The sequence below is a fragment of the Hippichthys cyanospilos genome, chromosome 7 (genome assembly GCF_059441005.1).
Source record: "Hippichthys cyanospilos isolate Australia breed blue-spotted pipefish chromosome 7, RoL_Hcya_1.0, whole genome shotgun sequence".
In the NCBI taxonomy this organism is placed as follows: domain Eukaryota; kingdom Metazoa; phylum Chordata; class Actinopteri; order Syngnathiformes; family Syngnathidae; genus Hippichthys; species Hippichthys cyanospilos.
In genome coordinates, this window is record NC_142375.1 from 15,398,554 (window position 1) to 15,420,787 (window position 22,234).

The 22,234-nt window shown below is 39.3% G+C and overlaps 1 protein-coding gene across 1 annotated transcript; it reads right to left on the reverse strand.

Moving 5' to 3' along the window:
• Positions 1-382: 382 nt before the first annotated feature.
• Positions 383-15,895, reverse strand: cplx2a (complexin 2a). Its single transcript, XM_088420180.1, has 4 exons — positions 15,643-15,895; positions 14,596-14,685; positions 3,319-3,497; positions 383-1,784 (listed from the first exon to the last, which is right to left on the reverse strand). Exons 2-4 carry the CDS (start codon positions 14,624-14,626, stop codon positions 1,593-1,595), a joined length of 402 nt encoding a protein of 133 aa, XP_088276306.1. The 5' UTR covers positions 14,627-14,685; positions 15,643-15,895; the 3' UTR covers positions 383-1,592.
• Positions 15,896-22,234: the final 6,339 nt, after the last annotated feature.

A 22,234-nucleotide genomic window follows, 5' to 3' on the forward strand; every position in this document is an offset into this window, starting at 1 on the left:
GGGTTTATGTAAAAAAATAAATATTTTCGAAAGCCGTGAGTGACAAGACTAATAGCAATTTGCAAATAGCCATTTAATATTAATACACATTTTTCCCCGAACCAAAGCATGAGAGCAATTAGCACTAATCAAATGCAACAAGAATATATTTATAATTCATTACTGTTGCTTCTAATAATTTTATTTGTGTAAAGACCTCGAAGCCGAAGCTTCCAAATCTTCCAAATGGAAGATGGTCAGCACTGACTTTGTTTGTTTGAAAAGAGCCTGAAAGCATTTTTTTTACGTAACAGTTAGCTTGGGGTTTGTTGTTACTGACACACCCACCCACACCACCTCTCTCCCCATCCTTGCATTACTTAAAAAGGAGATAAAACATCACTGATGTGAAGTAATTTATTGATTTATTGATTCTCAGGCAGAAACATACATAATAATTATTTATTGCTCATGACGGTATATGCCACCTCAGCGGTTCGTTCTCTTATACAATAAATCAAACATTTCAACACTTTTATGTTGATTATGTGGTCACTTCAGGGCCAGTAAGTGTATGGATGTCATGTTTATACACAAATAAAGACGAGAAATGAAAACAGAATCGTTGTATACTTTCAATACTGCTTTAAAGTCAAGTTATTGTTCTCTTCCTGTTATGTAACTACTGACTATACTACATCTGGTGGTTTTATGGCTGAAAGCTTGTTGCTGTTGACAGAACCACCACAGAGTTGTATTTTCTAACGACAAAAGAAACCCCTGCAAACTTGTGAATTAAATGTCCTAAATGCTTTATTTCCTATTAGTAATATTCTTCACTGTTACATTGACATGAGGAAAAAACACAAACTCAGGAGTTATTGCCTTAATATTTTTTGCATAACAAAGGAGAGGATAAAAACAGAGCGGATTGCACGTAAGTCCACACACTTGTCAAGACAAATGGCATGCGAGACACATTGAACATTTCCTACACTACACAAAGGTGAGCACACTTTGACATCCAACAAAGACAGCACTTTTCACAGAGAATGTGTAACGGGTGTGTGCAAAACGGCTCGACATAAACTTGACACAAACACAAACAGTAGCTATAAGAGCACGCACAAATTATTTTGAAATATCCTATTTTTTTTTAAATATGGCTTATCAAGTCATCACATTTTCTAGTTGAGAGACACACAGTATAGTAAATGGATATATTTGATTGTTTGGCCTTGCTTGAGGCTTGTTATATAGATTGCTTATATACAAATAAAGTGAACAGCGAGGTGAAGGAGAACACCGTGTTGTTACTTCAAGCTCTTCAGTGGAGTTTAAAATTAGTCGGAGAAAAAGAGGAGACTGTTTCAAATTTGTGTCTATGGCCCCTTTGCTGGATGTTAGCATAAAGCTAGCCCGCGTCTGGCCATTGGCAGAGACTACCGTAGCGTGACTGCTGCAATTCACTTTTGAAATCATTTAATGTTCGCCACGCTGCTTTGAATATACCAAAATTCGAATCATTTACAATAATCTGAACGTTAGATCTGGGATTGAAGCCAACCTGGTAACGACTTCGGCTATGCACTCGAACTGGCTAGCTGCTAGCCTTACTTCTTTAACATATCTTGCAGTGGACCCGGCAGGTATTTCATCACTGTGTCCATGATGCTCTCCTCCTCCTCTTCGTCCCCGCAGCCGGTGGGCACTGCCTTCTTGGGTCGAGTCAAGCTGCCCGCCGCGGGCTCCTCCGCTGCGGCTGCCGCTTCAGCCTCTGCCTCCTCGCGCTTTTTCAAGCCGTACTGAAAAAGAAAAACATGGACATGCCAGTAACCGTGAAATCGATTGTGCATTTTGTAATGTATTTTTGTGTTTGTGCAACTTTGACTCATTCAATCCCAAAGACGTATCTACATGGCTTTCCAGAGTCCGAACATTAAATCCCATCTATAAATGTATTTATTTATTTTAAATGTTGAGGTGAAGCATCAATGTCTGTTGTACATACTGTACAGTAATTCACCCACGGGTGGAATTGTTGTTATGAGTGGTGGTTTCCAGAAAAGACCGATTTGATAGGAGGAAAGGGTGTTGCTGTGTCCGGTCTCTTGACACGTGTTTTGCTTCGTTGGCACTCCAGTTCATTTTGATGTCAGTAAAATGCCTGTTTTTGGCTCCGTTCTCTCCACCGGGATAGGCTTCAGTGCATAGCAACCCTCATGAGGAAAAACAGTCAAGATGACGGATTGATGGATGTTTTCAGGTCGGATGGTTTTCAAACGACATCATAAAGAGGGCGGGGGCAGACACGATGTGAGAAGCGCGGCGTCAGTTGCAGAAATAAGAAATTAAATCGCTGGATGTAATTTAAATGCATACATTTAACAGGAAATTTTAAAATACCATGATATGCGCCATTTAAGACATCATGTGAGAATTTGGTGTGACTTCAACAAACGCACTTCTTGCTTCAAACCAGTGTTTTTATTCTTGTAAAATATTTATTTAAATGTACAATTAACTAGCATATGTACATATTGCTCTGAATCTAGATATTGCTGTCAAATGTATTCTACGCAGTCTGTACTAATGCATGTGCGTGTTTTTCATGCTTACACCCACCAATACACACTAAAAACAGTTGATTTTAAAATAACCCTTTTTTAGGTTGATATATATATATAATCCAACCCAGAAAGTTGGGTCCAATTGACCCAAATATTGTATTGTTCGTTTGTGACACATAATTGGGCTATTTTTAACCCGACTGTTTTTTAAGTGTAGCAGTGTTCTACAATATTATTTAAACTTAACTTTCAGAGCAGCACCTACTACAGAAAATAATTAGTCAATGTCTACAAACGGCAAATGAGAACACTCAAAAATGAATAACGCATAAAATTAATGCAGGCATTCATACTAGGAAGAAAAATCTAAAACTGATGTGCAGTAATAATGTTATTTACGTAATCTACTTCTTTTGCCCCTATAGTGTTACTCAGATACTTCCTGTTGTTTTTCCTGATATACCGATTTATGATAAAGTCTCAGGGAGCAAACAAAGCAATTAAAAATAGCTCTTCAATCGTCTGTTTCCATGGCAAGGTCTGTTGTAAAAATAATTTAAAAAAAAAAGCTGGCAAGTGACACGTAGAGCTTTTAGAAGCTCGCATTAAAAGTGAGGACTCCATCCAAAATCATGAAAGCGTTCAAATGAGGATAAATGGCATTTTAGTGCTAGAAGTGACATGAAGACACTTGTTCACTTCCGTTACGCATTGACATGGTTGAACCACCCGTAAGCGTGAGGAGAGAGCCCATAAATTGCCACGGTACCTTATCCCTGATGCCTTGTCTCATCTGTTCCCTCTCGGCCTCCATCTTGGCATATTTGGCCTTCCTCTCCTCCTCCTGCTGCCTCAGCGCCTCCTGCCTCTCCTCCTCCTTCTTTGCTGCATCCGGGTCCTCCTCCTTTTCCTCTCCGCCGAGCATCTTGCCCACATCAGGGGGACCTCCTAAAGGAGAGGAATATCTCAATTGAGGGCAGTCAGGAAACACACAATCCTCTCATATGCCCAAGTGTGCGGTTGGCAAGAGCTGAGGTCAAATAGCTCGGGTGACAAGATTCCAGGAAATGGAATTTCTTTTTGTATGTGTTCAAGTGCCACAGAGGGCCCTATTTCTGTGCCCAGCATAAATTGACCGCAAGGCACAATCGTAACAGTTGCCACTAGTGAGTTTTTCTATTCTTTCGGTATTTTCAAGTTGTAAAAGACGATTGCGTCGTGGGAGTTGAACACAGGTGGCTCGATTCCTGGCCAATGGAAGCGGCTCCCCTGATTCCCATTAATTTAAGCGCAGGAGAGTCATACCCAGTAACGACTTTGATATTGCGGAAACAGAAATTGACTCGCAGTCCATGCAGAAGGTCGAAGCGGGCGGAGCACAATCATAATGCTCTACAAGCCGACCTCTATGGGTGGATGATGTGCAAACATTCAGATAGATTGTGTTATTCTGGCAGATCAAATATTTGATACATGACAAAGGGTTAGGGTTGCTGCAGTCCTTTTTTTTTAACAGATGCTGTTATAACCATTTACCTTCTGCTAAATTTGAGACTAGTCCCAAAAACTGACTGCAACCTTTAGTTTTGACTATCAGGGGGAATTGCGCTCTTTTTTTTTGTCTATCGCTGAGAAATTAAGAGAACGACATTAAAATAAAACATCGTCCATCATGTCTGTAGCAGATTTGCTCACGGGATGTTCTTGCATTTAGTTCAGCAAAAAGCTTTTCAATGGCTTGACATTAGCGATTTGTTGCTATCGTTAGCTGTGGCTGCATTCGCAGCTGGATGCTTTGCATTGATATGTTAGGCTAAACTTGACTTGCTTCTGTGGTAAGCTAACACTCACAATTAGAGCCCATCACATTAGGTCATACGCAATGACAGCTAATCAGTCCACTTCAGGCTGTGCACCAACACCTCAAACACAAGAAGCTCGATGGATAAAAACTGATCTAATGAGCAAAGAAAAACCATTAAGTTCGAGATAAAAAAAATTAGGTTATCATGATTTTTTTTTTGTTTTTAACTGTGACTGTAATTGGTCACAATTAATTTGTTATTTTGTCACACCTATTTCTAAGTGTTCAGTTATTATGCAGGTAAATATCCACTGATCGCTATTTTGACTATTTTTGTTGACCTAGAACTAAATTAGAATTTCGAGAAATAAGAGCAAATTGTGAGGGGAATCGTTGCTATACACTATATATGTAGTTAGTTATTGTGTAAGTGGCCCATTTAGCGCAACCATAACTGCAGTGTGGCCTGTGATGAAAACAAGTTTGACACTGTTAGTTTAGGAGAAGACTGGAGTTAGCAAAAAGGAGGAGGGGGCAGAAAAAAGAGGTCAATAAAGATAGTCCGTATATTTAGTCGAAAACGGAACTCATAATGAGGAGGAGGGAACATGTCAGAAACATTTTCCGGGCTGTTCCTGAGTTGGATTATCCCGCAGGTTGCAGTTTTTTCATTAAAAAAAAAAAAAAAGAGCGTCATCCACATGAAGTGACAAATGAAAGAGGATAAAAGACTAAACGAAATAAGGATGAAGAAAGAGGGCAACAGAGCAGAGGAACGAGCAGAGTGGGCCGTCGGGGGCTTTACTCGGGGAAATCTTGAGGGGGGCTACGGGGGGGAGCATCTGAGGAGAGGACGAAAGCAAGCGAGCCAGAAAGAAAGGCAGAGTAATCCTTGAGACGAGTGCCGCCGCTGGTATTGTTGGTATTTTCACTCATCAGCATAATGAAAAGGAAGTGCGGCACATTGCAAAGATGCAAGACAAAAGACAAGATGAGGCGGAAGCCACCAGATAGACATGTGAAGGAAATGCAAATGTGATTTTTTTTTTTTCCTATGTAGCAGACCCAAGACAGATAAGAAAATATGTTTCAATGTCCAAGGTGATTTACAGGAAGTGGCGTTTTTTACATGGCCCTTCATATCAAATGTAATGTAACTGCTGTAATGAGGACAGTGCTTTTTCTTTTCAAATTAAGAGCAGATAAATTGGAACATCAAGCAACCTCTTGCTGAATAGTGGTGTAGGGTCTCCTTTGCAAGACATTGTATGCCCTTATTTTTATGATATACACGATTTAACTTCTGGAGTTGCTGAATAAAATACGCCAGGAGGTATGACTATGAATGTAGTTCCAAAGTTTATTCTCTCAGGCACAGATAACACAGTACCCTGTTTTATGTATATTTTATTCATCGAAAAATGCTGTGCATTGGCTTTTAATAATGATTTCACAGGGGGTATACATCATGAAAAAGCTGGAGGAACGCTGTCATATACAGTATAGTGAACCCCAACATAATTTATTGTTTGGTATTTGTGTATTCACATATTTACAGTTTTGTCTTTTTTTTCAAACGATCCTGTTTTCTTTGCTGAAAAGCAAGAGTTTTGATCAAATCAACTAATGTCACCGTCACCCCCCCCCCATTGTATGCAAGCGATTTATTCATTCAAATTGTATTCAAAAAGCGATAAAACACCCTTCATACTTAACTAAACATTGATTTTTATTATAGGTCTGAGCAAGATTGTGTGATGTATGACACAGCCATGCTGTTTCCTTTCAACGGGGGTTGCTCAGTCCAATATATTAATGAATCAATATAATTTTTCTCTTAATCGGCTGCATACTAATGCGGTAGTTCTCAGCCAGTTATTCCTGTGTGCATTTATTTTTGCTTGCTGCCTACTTAGACTTGATACTTACATTTTAATGTTCCCAAGTATATGACAATTTAAACCTTTCTCAGGAATTTGGAAGATTTAACTGGGTGACAAACCATTACCAATGGGTAACAGGTGACACAAGTGTTGACGATTACAACAACGGTTTAAAATGACAAATCAAATCTATTGTAGTGTTCCATAGGTCTTACCTCATCGTTTTTAAAATGGTTTTGTCGTTCGGCGGACCATCTGTAAAATGGTTCATCATTGACGAACTGACAAAAATGTGTCAAAGCCCATCTCTGGGAATTTACATGTGTTTTTAATTTTTATAAACTCCATTTTTGGACATTTTGTATTAAATATGAATCATACTAACTGAGAATCTTTTGTTGAAGGTGATATACGTACTTTAGAACCTTATGCGTCATCACAGCATACCAAATCTCCTTACTAGAGACAAGACATTCTATAGTCATTGAAATAATGAACTAGCTGTCAAAGCTAGTTGATGTATATGAATTCTCGTTTTTGCCTTGTTTGATTTTTTAATATCTGTGTGCAGGCTATAGTCACATGAATCTCACACCCACGTTATGTAATTACTCTTGTAAAACAATAAATAACTCAAATTATAATGAAAGGATTGGAAGAGGGCTATAAAAAGAAAGAGCATAAATCAAAAAGGCTGCAATCCAATGTACTGTAAGTCCAGTGTTGCAGTCTCAGCAGCTTAGATGAAGTTGACATGGCAATATGCACCCAACCATGACGCAGTATCCGACAAGGCCCTGTATAGAATACATGCATGGGCAGGGAGTCAAAGAGAGAGAGAGAAAAAAAAAGCTGCTATACATTTATCGGAAGTGTCACTATATGGATATAAATAATTGCTTGACTCCATTTTAGGTATCCATTAATTAGTGATGTGAGGCTGAACAACTTTGTGTTTTAATGCATGTGCGCATTACACGTGTAGGTCGTTGTGTATGGGTAAACAATTTGCGATATGATTTTCATGAAAGACAACACTTACACGCAACAACACGATGGAATAGTGGCTCATATTTCCTGATTGAACTATTTGTACGACGACGATGATAAATGTGTCCTGCCTCTGTCAAATGACACCAAACATTTGATGAACATGACAAAGTCATGTTTTAATATTAGAATGGTAAAGCAGCTTTTTGAGGATTTAACAAAATAATAACCATATCAATGGTCACAGCTGGAAACGAAGTAATGACTCACAGTCATCTCGGTCTTATTGTCAAAGATTCTCTCACGATGACTTCATCATTTGATCACGAAAGCTTATTAGCACATTCGAATGGTCTTTGCTTGGCTGTAAAAGATAATGAAGAAAAAAAAAGGAGAAGCAGCAGATCCTGAGAGACAAAAGCCTGAGTTATATTGAGCCGTGAGCTAAGCTCTTGTGTGCCATTTGCAAGCGATACAGCAACATCCTGTCAAAGCAGTTCTATTAAAGCGCTCATGCGTCACACGGGTCTTGCTTAGAGAATTCTTTGATTGAAGTGCTTGCCCATTTAGGAGTTGGCAACAATGTGCAAAGTGCAAAGTTGCTGTTAATGTCCATGGAACATTGGAGCTACAAAAGTTGAAGATAAATATTAGGGGTGTCAGATTGCCGGATTGATTGTGAATTAATCACAGTCATCACAGTCATAGTTAAACCTTAATATCATTTTTAGTCTTGAACTTTACATTTTCTGGATGCTGATTTGATGTTTTCAAGCAAAAGGCGTCATGTGCTTGAATCGCTGGGTGTTGACAAACAAAGGTGAATCAAACCCTGAAATGGACACTGATTGTATGTCATTGTGTTTGGAAAACACAAGCCTGATAGGGTCCAGTTGTGGGTGGAAGGGCGAGCTCAGGAGCAGGAGGAAAACATACTAATGGAGGAGAATGTGAGCATTGTCGGTCAGATGAAATTGTAAACTTTAAAAAAAAATCTCTACAGCACCGTTGTTGAAAGTAAAGTGAAAGACATTTTTTGTACGAAGGAATTTACATATCACAGAAGCAAGTCAAGTTTAGCCTACCACATAAATGCAAAGCACCAAGCTGCATCTGCAGCCACAGTTAACCAGAGCAACCCGCGTTTGAGCAAATCTGCTGCAAATCAGACGGGATGGACACTGTTTTACTCTATTGTTTTGTAATTACTTGACAATTAAAGCAGCATTGTTCCTCCTGATGGTTGAAACTGAAGGTTGCAGTCAGCACTTGGGAATAGTCTCCAAAACAACAGCGCCTAAATGGTTACAATTGCACGTATTAAACAAAATATACCTATCTGACACAGTAATCCAATGTATTTAAATTTTAGATTAAAAAAAAGTCTCTGGAGAACAACAAAAAATTACTTTCTAGACCTGATTTTCTACTCTCTCTCTATTTTTTTTTTTTTAATCAAACCAAAACATTTACAAACACATGCTTTTATTTTGGAACAAAATTTTTGACTAATTTTTGACATGTTACTGAACCAACCAGTAACCACTCGATTATTAAAATAACCATAGTTAGCCCTATTTGGCCCACAAAGTGATATTAGCAAATTGGTAGTGGTCTCTTTGCCAAGTTTTGGAGCAGTGTCTAAATTGGCCTAATCCGGCTCCTCCCAAAGTTATTTTAAAAATTCAAAGAGGCAGAAAAAAAAGACTATCCTTAGTCCCCCATGCCTTTGCATGAACTTTGCACAATGTTGGATTCAAGCAATTCATCCCCTCTCCTTTATCACTAGAGGTTCTTGTCCAAATCTGTCTTAAATCCCCTCCATGAGTGCAGCACATGCCTCAAGAGAAAGTCAAGAGCTCCATTCGGATAAACTCGGCAAATCTCACTTTGCAACTAAATGAATCATATGGGAGAAATGTGTAAAACATCTCAACACAACAAGTTCTTTTTTGACCAATGGTAGAGGGCCCATTGAAGGAATTTCTACAACAAAAGAAAGAAATGCATGAAAAAATGGGGTATGGAAAATGATTATTCATAATATTGTCAATGGGACAAAAATCGGATTTTAATCACGTTCCAGTCGATAATTTGCAGAGCGTCAATCTGAAACAGAGATTGGATCTTGGTGCCCTTTTGACAACCCTACTGAATTTTGAGATCTGTAATGTTTGTTCAAAGTTTTTTTTTGTGAACATACTACATAATATACATAATATACTACATAATATTTTGTCCTACATTATATTTTGCACTTTTTCTTTTTTTTTGCACATTTTCATATGTATATAGTTTCTTCCACTCCATCTACTCCGTAATATGTCTTCCTTTATTAGTGATTCATTATCACTGCCCTTATTGCCCTGCTCCTGTTTTTTGTTTTGTTTTTAATTGCCTACTTTATTATTACATCTATTGTGTGGAATGTAAGTCTGGCTCAGGGAAGTGAACAGAATAAGAATTTCATTGTGTAGTGTTACTATGCATATGACAATAAAACTCTTGAATCTTGAATCTTACAGTCAGGACTAGATAACACATAAGCAATGATCTATGACTATACGGACTATATACACTTCCAAATTATGAACAAAATAAATTGAGGCCATCCTTCTTTACGCTCAGCGTTTGTGCTAAAATAGTTGAGCCTACTTTGTGAAAACTCAAACCAATGTCTGCCTCATTTAACAGCCCCTTAGTCTGTCACACTAACTCAAGATGAGTTGGCAAGTGCTGAGTCAGCGATCAAGTCCTCGGCAGTGGAGGAAATTCAAGCGCAAGCCAAGGCTTCCGGCATACAAGGTGAACCTCATTTGAGTGAATGTTATTTTAATGTACAGTAATCCAGAAATAAACTCTGTATTACTCGAGCAAAATTTAAACCTTTTCTTCCAGATGTGACACTATAAATGAAGCTGATTTATCTGTACAAACAGGCTCCTATCATGTAGCTCTTCAGTAAATGCTAAATTTGTTCATCAAATAATAAATAATGACATCCGAGGATGTGCTATCCTTGTGGATGATCGTTATTTATCTTCATAGTTGTAAGAAATGTTCAACTTTTGTTTTTGTTTTTCAACTGTGATCCTTAGATCATATTTAAAGATGTCCTTCGAAATATACCTAGACAAGCATAAACTAAGCTTTTCCCTTATATTTGAATGTATTTCACTGTAAAAACATTGGCAATTTTGTATGAGGGGAACGTGAACCAGTGCCCCAATCAGTCATTGTGGGTCGTATGCAACTAGGAACTTTATTTTTTCAAAATAAAACAAATGCTGGCAAATGTTCTATTTTGATTTAACGCAGCACAAAGATAATTCTGCCTAGGTGAAGGGTGACGGTGAGCAGAGATTGAAACGTCAAGGATTTGAACCATTTGAAACCGGTAACTGAAAAAAAATGTTGCATTGAATTTACTCAATTTTAATGGTTGCACAAAATAAGTTTGTATCCCTACTAGCCTAATCACAAATCATTTTCAGGTTTGCTCCCCCCTTTACAGCCAATATTCATCTAAATTCAATGCCAAAAGTATTTTATTTTTCGGTAGCTGGTACTACTGTAATTTATTATTTTAGGCAATGAATTACTAAGATAATTTGTTAATTAAGAATTCCGGTAAGTGATTAATTTAATTACTAAAGTAACAAATTACTACTTAATTCCTTTAGTAATAACCATTTTTAGACGTTCCTTTAGCCAAGTATTTGAAAAATATATATAAATATGTGTCTGGGATTGAATGTCTTGACAGACTAAAAAAAAAAAAACCCACACAAATACGTCTAGGATTGAATGAGCTAAAAATGTATCTGGATCAAGAGGATTTCATTGTAAACAGCCTCTTGACGGGTAAATACAACCCACCGTTTTTTTACAGTGTAGGTCTTGAAACAATTGTCGAAAAAGATTCTTGATTAATGTGGTACTGTAATTGATAAAATGCCGATTAACTGTCGTGGTTCTTTGTTGTTTTGATTTTATTTTCGAGAGGCAACAAAAAAATACCATGCGTGGTTTTTTTATGTTATCTTTTTTAACATCATATTATCTTAATTTTACACTTGTATTACAGTTGAGAATGATCGACTCTACCTTAAAATTGCATATACTCTGAAAAGATATTCCCGAGGTTAACAATTGTTTCTATTTCAGGAAATTCTCCAGGGACAAATTGTTTGGAAACCTGACCAAACTGGATCAGCATCCCAGTTGGATTGTGTTCCTGCCCGTATTGGTAAAATTTATCCTACATCAATACGTGCTGAGTTTGAAACATTCAAAACACAATCGATCAAGATCGCATCGATGTATTGATTGACAGCCTTTGCTAGTGGGGATGAAGGCTTTGCTGATTGATTTCCTGGCTAATGGTCTAGCTTCATCACCTGCTTCTCCCCCAAGCAGCAAGCTTTTGTGATCCGGTGGATAGTCAGCAATTTCGCTGATGGGTCTGTGGAAAGATGTCACTGACTTCTGCTCTAAAATTATTGACTAGAAGCAACTATTATCGGGATCGTAATCAGCCGGACAGCCTCGCGCGTGAATTCATACACGTTTCCCAATATGAGATATAGCGCCACCATGCAAACTCCTAACAGGCTGCAGGCACACTGCAGCCCGCGACTGAGCAACAGATGATGCATTGCAGTTGATTTTGGGATTCATATAGCGCAACTGCTTTGAGAAATGCAGCAGGGATGAGACAGCGCCGGCATCCTCGGAATCCCAATGAGCAGCGGGAGCTCTTCCTTCTTATCTCCCCATCCTCACTGTAACCCAAAGACACCCCTGTAACCTGCACAACAACAGCTCTGCATCGTTCACTTCTCAGTGCTACGTGTGCAGCATCCCAATCGCAACAGCCGCTGACACTTTGCTGCTCTCTGCGAAAAGCTGGAGTAAGGAGGATCAATTACATGACCCGGCTGAGGGCTAATTAGGGGGCAAATTATGAATATATTAAGTCAAGATAATACACTATGCAGGGAAAAGTAGATGACACCTGGCTTGTATTTCGGAAGGAAAAAGGGAAGAAATACTGTTCGTGTGCATTGTTTTTGTGGTAACTTTTTTTTTTTTTTTTTCCATTCAGAAGGTCAGGTTTTCATGAGTTCTGTTCTCCTGAGCCTTTATTGGGTCTTAAGCAGGATTGGATTTGTGTCAGCTCCCTCACAGTCACCACAACAGCTGCATTAGTACACTCCTATAACTGCTGGGTCAAAAATAACCCAATTTTGGTCAAAACCAGTTTGACCTGTTATAGGTCAATTTGACCCGATTACGAAACAATCCCATAAATCGAATTAAATTGATACTAAATGACCTGAGCCTGGGTCAAATTGACCCGAGTTGAATATCGGTCCATTTATTTATTTTTTTATTTATTCATTTTCAAACACAATACAGTACTGTACTGTTTATTTTTTTTCCATAACATTTATGATCGTTTCTTTCTTTTTTATTTCAAATTTCGGAAATATCTTCTGACCAAAGTTATAAATGTGTTGAAAATACCACAAATTGGCTCTAAAATTGACTTATCCGAAATTTGGTATAATTTTGCGCAAAACAACCCAGAAAGTTGTGCTAAATTGACCCGTTTTGGTCCTGTTTTGGACCAAATTCGGTCAGTTTTGGCACAAATGTTTTTAGTGTGTACTCATGCATGTTACAATTACATGAAAGGTGCATGAGTTTTACCTTGTTCTTTGTTCTTCATTTCTGACCTAATTTATAAACCAAGCTTGGTTACAAAAATCAGTTGGGTCAGAATAATGTAGCACTGACTCATTTCATACGTCATTTTGACGCTACAAAACAACTCAATAAATCAAGGGGATACAAAACAAGCCAAGCCTGGATCAAATTCACCAAAGTTGTGGATCGGTACTTTTGTGATTAAAAAAAAAAGAAAAGTGTTTCTTGTTCACTATAAACAACTGAGTTAAAAATATCCTAAATTGGGTCAAAAAATAACTAACTTGAAAAACTCTTTGTTTTGTGCAGAACAACCCAGAAATATGGGTCAAATTGACCCAAGTGTTCTGTTGGTCCCTTTGATCTGTTGATAACGTTTTATGGATCTTGTTTTGTGTACTGCGAGAATGGAAAAAGGCCTTCCTTGAAATCAGATGCAATTTATTAAAGATATTTTAGTAAGATGAGGAATTAAAGCGATAATTTACTTAACCAAAAATCCACAATAATTTTGCTAACTAAATTATTTATTATCCAATTAACAAATTTAAACAAGCTATTTAATGGTATTTTAAACATGGAAACCTATGCATATATAGGATGAAATCTTACCTTTGCCACATTGGTGATTTAATGTCTTATGAAATTGGACTTTTTGGTGGCTATATTGTTATCCATGAAGTGAAATGATTGGCTATCTTAAAGGCTCACTGTGTAGCTGGTGCAATCCTTTCATGACGTCATCCTAGTTCACGGTTGAATGCAATGAGAGCGTGTGGGCGTGTTTAGTCTGCATTGGCCGTGCAGGGGCAGTACGTGGGCGTTCTTCGGTTAGTGATGCCACAAAGCGGACAAAGCGAGGACCCGGTGTTTTCTCCGAGCGGGTGGGGCTGGTGCTGCAAGTGCAGCAAAGCGCAGGAATTCTCAGAAATCCGTCAGCAAAGGAAAATTACATTTTGGGAGTTTTTATGGTGAGTAATTAGCATTGTAAGATAGTTAAAAGCTCCAGAACGTTCAATTACCAGCCACTTTAAAAACAAACACGTTTTTCCATTTGCTTGTTCGCTGGGTTTGGTCATGTGATGTTCACAGCCTGAGCCCTGAATACATTTAAGGTCATTTTCAGTGGACAGCAAGAGGCAAAATTTGGTTTTAAAGGTATTAGTTGGACATGAAATATAATTTAGCTTTCAGCTTTAATTATTAACGATCCAGGCAATGGCTGATTAAGTTTAATACCGCTTTAGTATGGATGCCAAAATCCGGACTGACCAAAACATGTGTTCCAAGATTGTCAAGACACCGTATTAACATGCAGGGGCATTATCTTCAGCTTTTCTTTCTCAAAATATTAAATCTAACTAAACTAAATTGTCAGTGAAATGGAGATGCGCCTCAGAATAATCGCCATTTTGTGACTAAAAATACATTGTAAAACCGTGAAACACTTTTCTGTACATATTGTTAATGAGCGGGCATTGTAATTGAATGCAGCATTTGCGCAGTACTGTAGTTGGGTGCAGGCTGAATCAAAGCAGCCCTAGTCCCCATAGAAGCGCATGAGCGGGTCCTGTGCGTCCGCTTGTGCTGAACATCCCGTTTACATCCCTACACTGCAGTGCTGTTAAATCAAGCCGTCGCCTGGCAGCCAACTCACCTCCCAGTGCAGCTTTCATTACAAAATTCATGATGAAGCAGTTCTGTGTTCCGTTCCTTCAGCGGGTCACGTTATCGAGGGCGGACGGACCTGCAGCCGGGGGGACAAAACACTTTTAGCTAAGCCTGTTAGGACATTCATTCCGCTGGGTGTCACACAAGAGTTTGATGGGACAATAGGAGGAGGAGGACCATCCATTAAAGAGAGAGCGAATGACCTCCAGTTAGGACATCATGAAAATAAGCGCCAATGTTTCCGCTAAAGTGCTTTTTTTTTATTGCAAGACTTTATCTTTCTTGATGCTTTTCAGTGTTTTACGAATCACTTTATTAAGGGCAAAAAGGCTTGCAAATCAAACTAGTCTTTACCCTCCACTGTATCATGTTCTGACTTTTCCCTATATATCCGCGTCCTTGATTTACACCCACAATCCATCTTGCGTGGATTTATGCTGACACAACTACCTGTGATGTATCTTCATGGAAAGAAAAGCGCCAGTGGAGAAAACGGAAGCTAAAAGAGGGTCAAGGTGAGCAAAAGAAGCCATGTTTGGTGTCAAAAAGATAAGCAATCGCTTTTAATATCTTAAAAAGTGCGATACAGAGCAAGCATTGTAATCCTTCTTGCTTGTGAATGGTTTCATCACCTTGTTTTGAAGTTCCAGTGACATTGCAACTCTCAATGTGTATAATTTAAACCTTTCTCTCCGCATTAGACTTCAAAAGGACACTTTGGCTGCATTTTACAGCTTTGCTTGTTATAAGCTGCATTATCAAACTTGCAGCACTCCTCGTTATTAAGTGCCGTAATCTGCGGCAGCCTCTTGGAATCATTTCCTCCTTTGCTTCCTCTTCAGCATCGTCTGCTGCAGCATCAATCTCTCCTCACGTGAACCCTTATTAACTCGCATTCAGCCCGACGACTCATTTCCCGTTCTACAAGTAATTCAATTCGGGTTTCAGCGAGCGATCGGCATATTTTGCCAAGAGCAGCAAAATGTCCCCATCCTGTCCCGCGCGGTGCACCAACAGTGGTTTCATCCTTTACCTTGATTTGGATCCTCCTCCGAGTCTTTCTCAGCCCAAATCAGGAGGGGGGGAAGGCGGTGCGGCTCTACAACCGGTCTGTTTCTTCTTCTCCAGCAGAGGCGCCGAATATACAAGTTGTTGGGTCTAAAAACAAACGAATAGATCGAGCCTCTCAGTTTGCAGACATGCCGGTTGTGTCAGAGTAAGGCTGCAGCGGAGGAGGAGGGGGGAGGAGGAGGAGGAAGAAAAGCGAGAGCTCCTGCAGGACCAGATGAGAACATGCAGAGGGAGGGGAGGGGTGGGGGATATGGTTGGGGGTGGGGGGGGGGGGGGGGGGGGGAGTGCATGACCGTAATAGCTCCATTTAAAGAGCCGGGTTCATTTCCATTGTGTCAAAAGAGACAAACTATTGTAGTACAATTTCTTGCACCTATGCATTTTCTGGGAAGAAAACATGTCATGAAAAATACATTTTAAACTTCATATACACATTTTGCAGGGCTTTGTCCATATTGATCACATCATGCGCATCGCATTGGAATATTTATTCTGGGGCGGGTTAGACCCGATGTTGGTAATATTGCAGCAGGCGGGAGGATCGACAAGAAGGATGACTGTGGGAGTGGCCAATCATAACCAATCAACGTGGCTCTTCACTCACTGTCAATACTGGGAGGTAGTCATGGAATAGTCAAGATATGGTGGAAGCACATCTGCGTCTTGAAATGGAAACTCAATTATTCATGTCCCACCCAGTGGAGGGAATTAAAAAAATAAAATAAGTGTGCCGAAAATCGCTTCACAAAAGAAAATATTGAAAATCCTCATTTGCTACCATTCAGAATTGATATAAAATGTCCTCCCAAAAAAGGATAACATTTATGATTAAAAAAACAAAACAAAATCCACTACCTGTCGGCTTCAGATGTAACTCATATGGACGCACACTGCTCAAGAGGAGACAACAACCTCACATCACATGCCAACATCATACTGCAAAGGCCACTTCAAAATCAACACATCAATCCTAACTACATGGACATCAATGCAATGTCCTTAGCACGCTTTTATTTTGAAGTTGGCCTTCCCAGTGGTGGTTGCTGCCAGCTAGCTTTACTCCTCTTCACAACATGTCATATTCTGTAGCTATTTGTTGAGATTTTTGGTTGTGGGTTTAACATTAGGGTTCCTGTTCATTTCTGTTTTGGGGTTCTTAATCTATGTTCCTGCTTTCTTTCCCTTGCACCTTTTCTCGTTAGTATTATTGTGTCCACATGGCTGTGTCCGCCGGCCCTCGTGTGTCAACCAGTCAGCTTCCCTGCCTATTGTTCCTGTTCAGCTGTTTTGTGTTATCTTGTTTAGTGTGAGTGTATTTTAGTTCCCAGTTGCTTTCAGTTAGTTGTCATTTGCTTTCTGGATTTTCATAGATAGTTCATCTGCTGTGAATATGAATGTTGGTGGGTCCTGATTTGTTTCAGGACTTGGCTTGTAGCAAAATTAATGTCTTAGAGGTTCAGTCTATTCTCTTATGCACTCAATGCCAAAAATATCAGTGCTTCATTTGCATTCACCAACTTTAAACAATCTGTCAATTCTCATACTCTACATACATCAATTACATTAAACTCGCATACACTTTAATACAAATTCATGAGAGAGGAAACAGTTTCACTAAAAAAAAATGTCCTCTACTATTATTATCTCCTGCTCACACAAAGTATGCCTCTCATTATTAGTCTGTTGGAGTTTTTTTTTCCCAAAATGTCAGAGTTTTAGGAGCACTCTGTTCTAATACAGGGGTGTGGCACTATGAGGTTTTCAAGACACATCCTTGAACTTTTAAACATGTAGGGAGTCAAAATAGAGACTCTGACACAGGAAACAGTGGCATCAGCAGACTCTTTGCACAGCCAGCAAATACAAAGTAAGACAAATATTTATTGTGACTGCTTCACTGGCCACCTAGAGAGAACCTCTCACTTCACTTTTAGTGCTAATTTGGGCTCAGCAAACTTGAGGAGGAAATAGTTTATCGGTCTTTTAACTGCCAAATCTTTGCTACCTTCGCCACTTTGTCAACAGAGGTGCCCGTCAACACTGAACCCCATCAATTTTGGAAGGAGTCACATTCTGTATTGTAAACACGTTTTCGCTTGGGTCTCCTTTAAAATTGTTATCTTAGCCAGCTCAAACAATCTCAACTGAATTTAATAGTACTGTATATGAAAAACACAAACACCAATATTTACTTTAACCTTTTGAGTATTTGTTGCTACAGACACGCTGTCAACGCCAGTGGCATAACCGTACTTCCTTTTCGGCTCTTGTTCTATCAAGTTTTTGGAACGATATTGCCTGTTTTGAGAAATAAACAGACTGCTGAGTTGGCAGAAAAACAGTAGAACAACCTCGGTTTATTTCCTAGCCAATTTGTCTTTTACAGTATAGCCACTGCTACGTATATAGTGTATGTCCAATCGTATTAGATAGGCTGCTGCTTGTGCACTGCCAGCTTTTTTAAATTGGAAAAATGTATGCAATTGTGAGGGTGTACGCATGTTCTTTAAAAGCGTCAGTGACATCCTAATGCACGTCCATAAATGCTCATTTAAATTTATTGGGATCATGTGAGCTCCTAAATATGTGGTTACTCTCACACAAGGAGGAGGATATCATCCTAGAAGAAGACAGAGAATGGAAGTGGGGCGAGGCATACAAAATCCAAACTCATAGCAATCAAATCAAGATCTACGCCCATGGACCTACTCAAAGTCATGTGCCATGTGGTTCTGTGGCACACTTTTTGCATCATGTTCCATCCTCCTTTTATACACTCATCAGCGGCTCTTCTACAAAACTACATAATTTATAAAGATGAAATGCAAGTGTTTACCTACTTTTGGCTAACTGAGTTTGCTGTCTGGCCCCCTAAAATAGCCTGCCCCTGCAAATGCTTAAAGCGTCCTTGCCTTTCCCCCCGTGGTTACATTGGCAGACTCAATAGGAATGGACAGACAGAGAGCACACAGAGGACCAGAGGGAGCTTAAACTGCTGCATCTCACATCAATTAATCAAGACGCAGGAGACTGTGTCCAGTCAACCTACTGTGGCACCAACACATCCATCACCTTGTTTATAGCCCGGAAACGCTTTGAGACAACTGCAGCATGCAGTGCATACACACACACACACACACACACACACACACACACGCATGTCACATGGCCACAATTTACAAGCTTTCAGTTTGAGGTCAAAAATATAAATTCATAGTAATGCTTCCAAATTGAACATCTGGCTTTTTCGACGTTCGACTTTGATGCATCACACATTTCCTCTTCAAAGAAGGGTGTGTACTTAACTTCTCAACAACTATGGATTAAGCATTTCATTGTTGACTTGGGTTAATGCTTCAACAATGAAGACACATTATTTGGGGTGTCTCAACACATTTCCCTATAGCTCTCCACATGCAGACTACTCTATGAGCGAAACTGGAACAGTAGAGGTATGAGCTTCTGAAATGCCATTTAAATCTCCATCAGCCATTTTCAGAGGAGAATATAAACAGTAGAGTTCCACAGGGACTGGCTGCCATTCATAAAAGGTCAGAATTAACATAGTGCTGCTGTCACACAAACAGTGTCACACAAACAGCACCGGTGCAGATTTTAAGGCCTCTCAAGAAATAATCATGATAGCAATGAGAATATTCAATCAAAAAAATGTGGTCCTGAAAAATCAATTCAGACAATTATATTGAGAGTGTACTGAAAAAAAAGTGACACTTCCAAGTTGGCCGCTCATGAAAGAGGCTACAGTACATGGACCGGGGGTCGGCATCCCAAAATCCCAAAATGTGTAATGAGCCATATTGAACCAAAAAAAAAAATAAAAATCTGTCAAGAGTCATTAAAAATGGAAAGCCTTCTATAAGCCTTATAATAAAGGCAACACCTGCCGTAAGTGTCTATATTAGCTATATTCTACTACTATCAATGACTAAGCAGGCTGGAATAATGAGCCTACATGATTAAACGTTTATTTTCCCTCAAGAAGAGAATGACCCACCACGTGACCAATCTGCTCTGCTATGCCACTTCAACTTCCATTACAAAGTTAATGTATTATGTTTTATTGCATTAATGAAATTACAAAAAAAAAATATTTTGAGGATTTGAAAATAATCAACAACAAAATGGATGAATGGTGCAATCGCAGTGGAAAAATGTGCTGTGGTCGAATGAGTCAAGGTTTCAAACTGTTTTTGGCAATAATGGACATTGTTGTCTTCTGGGCTGTAGAAAAAAAGTACAATCCAGAGTGTCATCAGCAAAATTCAAAGGCCAGCATCGGAATGAAAGAATTCCACCTACAAACCATCAACATTTAGCATGCTTTTTTTCCCCGAGATTTGCATTAAGGGGAAAGAGGATGTAACACTGTCCCAGATTTTTATTAAGTTCAAAATGGCAAAATAAACAATGACGTTTACAAGTCTGACCATTAAATATGTTGTTTTTGTTGTGTATTAGATTTGAATATACTAGGTTGAAAGGGATTTGCGAATCAGATGTTTTTGTTTGTTTGTTTTGTTTACACAACATTCCACCTTATTGGAACTAGGATTTGTAAAAGACCAAACCAAAAATACATTGACCAATTTGTACAAATTGTATTTCATTTGTAACAGTTGTATGAGTGGTTTTATGGTATGGCGAAATTTGAGGGATGGAGTGCGTCTGGATTATCGAGAAAAATGATGGGGTCACTTTGGTTTATGACACCTAATAAAATAGCAAGGCTTCCATCTTTCATTCGAGCGGTTAGAATGGCAATGAATCAAAATAAAGAATAGAGTAGCACTGTTTTTGTGGAGAGGGACACTTTCTTAATGATTTAAAATGTAATACATGTAAAAAAATACACATTCATGTTTCCAATTCTTATTCTATCTTTATATTGACATCTTTAGACCGAAACAAAAATCATTTGTCAATCAAATCATTCATAAGCCCAAGTTGTTTTGAATTGAAAATTGTGAAATGCGCACCCCCTGTGTTCAGCCTATGAAATTCTACTATACTTGTTTGATTTCTTGTATTTGTAGACAAGAACTAAAAAAATAGTCTTCCTAGAGGTTATCCACCGACAGCACATGGAAGTTATCCTTCCACGCATATCTGCTCATACTGCACTGCAGTACCATGACAGTGAAATTGTGTCATGGAACGGCAATTTAATTTAGCAATTGAGTGCCATTACCTCCGGCAAGTTCAAGTAAAAAGGCAGTTTATGTTTCTGCATCAGTAGATCCTCTGTGAAAGCCTTTTGAAATTCTGGCCGCATCCTTTTTTTCATGCTCAGATACCAGCATACAGTACCAAAATATCCGACCTAAAAAAAAAAAAAAAATGAAAGGAAACTGTGCGGGGACTCGGATTATGCATCTGAAAACATCCCTGAACCATTGGTATACCTTTCATAGCTGCGTAGGCCAATGAAACAGAAGCCTGGTCGATAAGAACTGCTTTGGGAGAGACATCAGTTTTGTTGGGTCTTGACAGATGAGCATTGTGTCCTTCATATGAACTCCCTGCACATGGCTGCATTGAACCCCAACGTGAGGCTAATTCACACCTGACCTGGAACCCCCACTGGTGCTAATGCAGGACCACTGCAACAAATAAGGTACATAACATGGCCGCGTTGTAAAATCATTTGCAAGGTAGAAAACATCAAATTGTTTCGTCCCTTTTTGCATTACTAACTGCATTTGAACATCATTGAATTGGAGTTCTCTCCTTCACTCATATCACCATATTAATTTGGCACTGTGACCTCTGTGAGGTTGTTATGTCAAGTCAGAGGGGAGGAGTGATTTAGCTTTTGCATTAGTCTGCTGTCCATCATCCATGCAGCACTCTCGGGTCTCTGGAGAGGGTGGAGGGAAAGGCAGAGGCAGAGGGGCAGAAAAGAGACAGGAGGGGGAGGGGCTGAGGTATTGAAGGTAATAGTGTGTGTGGGTGTGCGTGCGTGTGTGTGTACGTGTGTGTGTTCGTGTCCATCAGCCCACGAGGCCCTCAGAGGTCCCGTGCAGTGAGCAGTGGTGCTGCTGTGCTGCAATGCGTAAAGGCACCACTTCATGTGCGGAACCTACGGGAGGGCTCGCTGGCTGCCTGAGTTATTAACGCAATGCAAAACTGAGAAGTGTGTCGTCATTTATCGATTCTCCACGGCTCTTGGCAGGTGACTCCACGGGGTTGCACGATATGAAAATAAGTCCAGATGTTATGGTAATTAGCGGTATGCAGAAAATGCGATTCGCATAAGAAATCGATTGACATGAGAATCAAGATTCTCATTTACTATGATACAGAATCGATATAAAGTGTCCCAAAATGGATTAGGAAAAAAAAAATGCTTCCTGTTGTCTTTGATATAACTACAAATAAGCCGGACATGCACATCCTAGGAAGAGGCAACAAACATCACATCACACACTAATGGTAAAGTTAAAAAGAAACACGCCTTGAAATACATGGATGTCACTGCAATGGCCGCAGATTCCCCCCGGCTCAGCATCAGGGTTTACCACGGTGGACGAGAG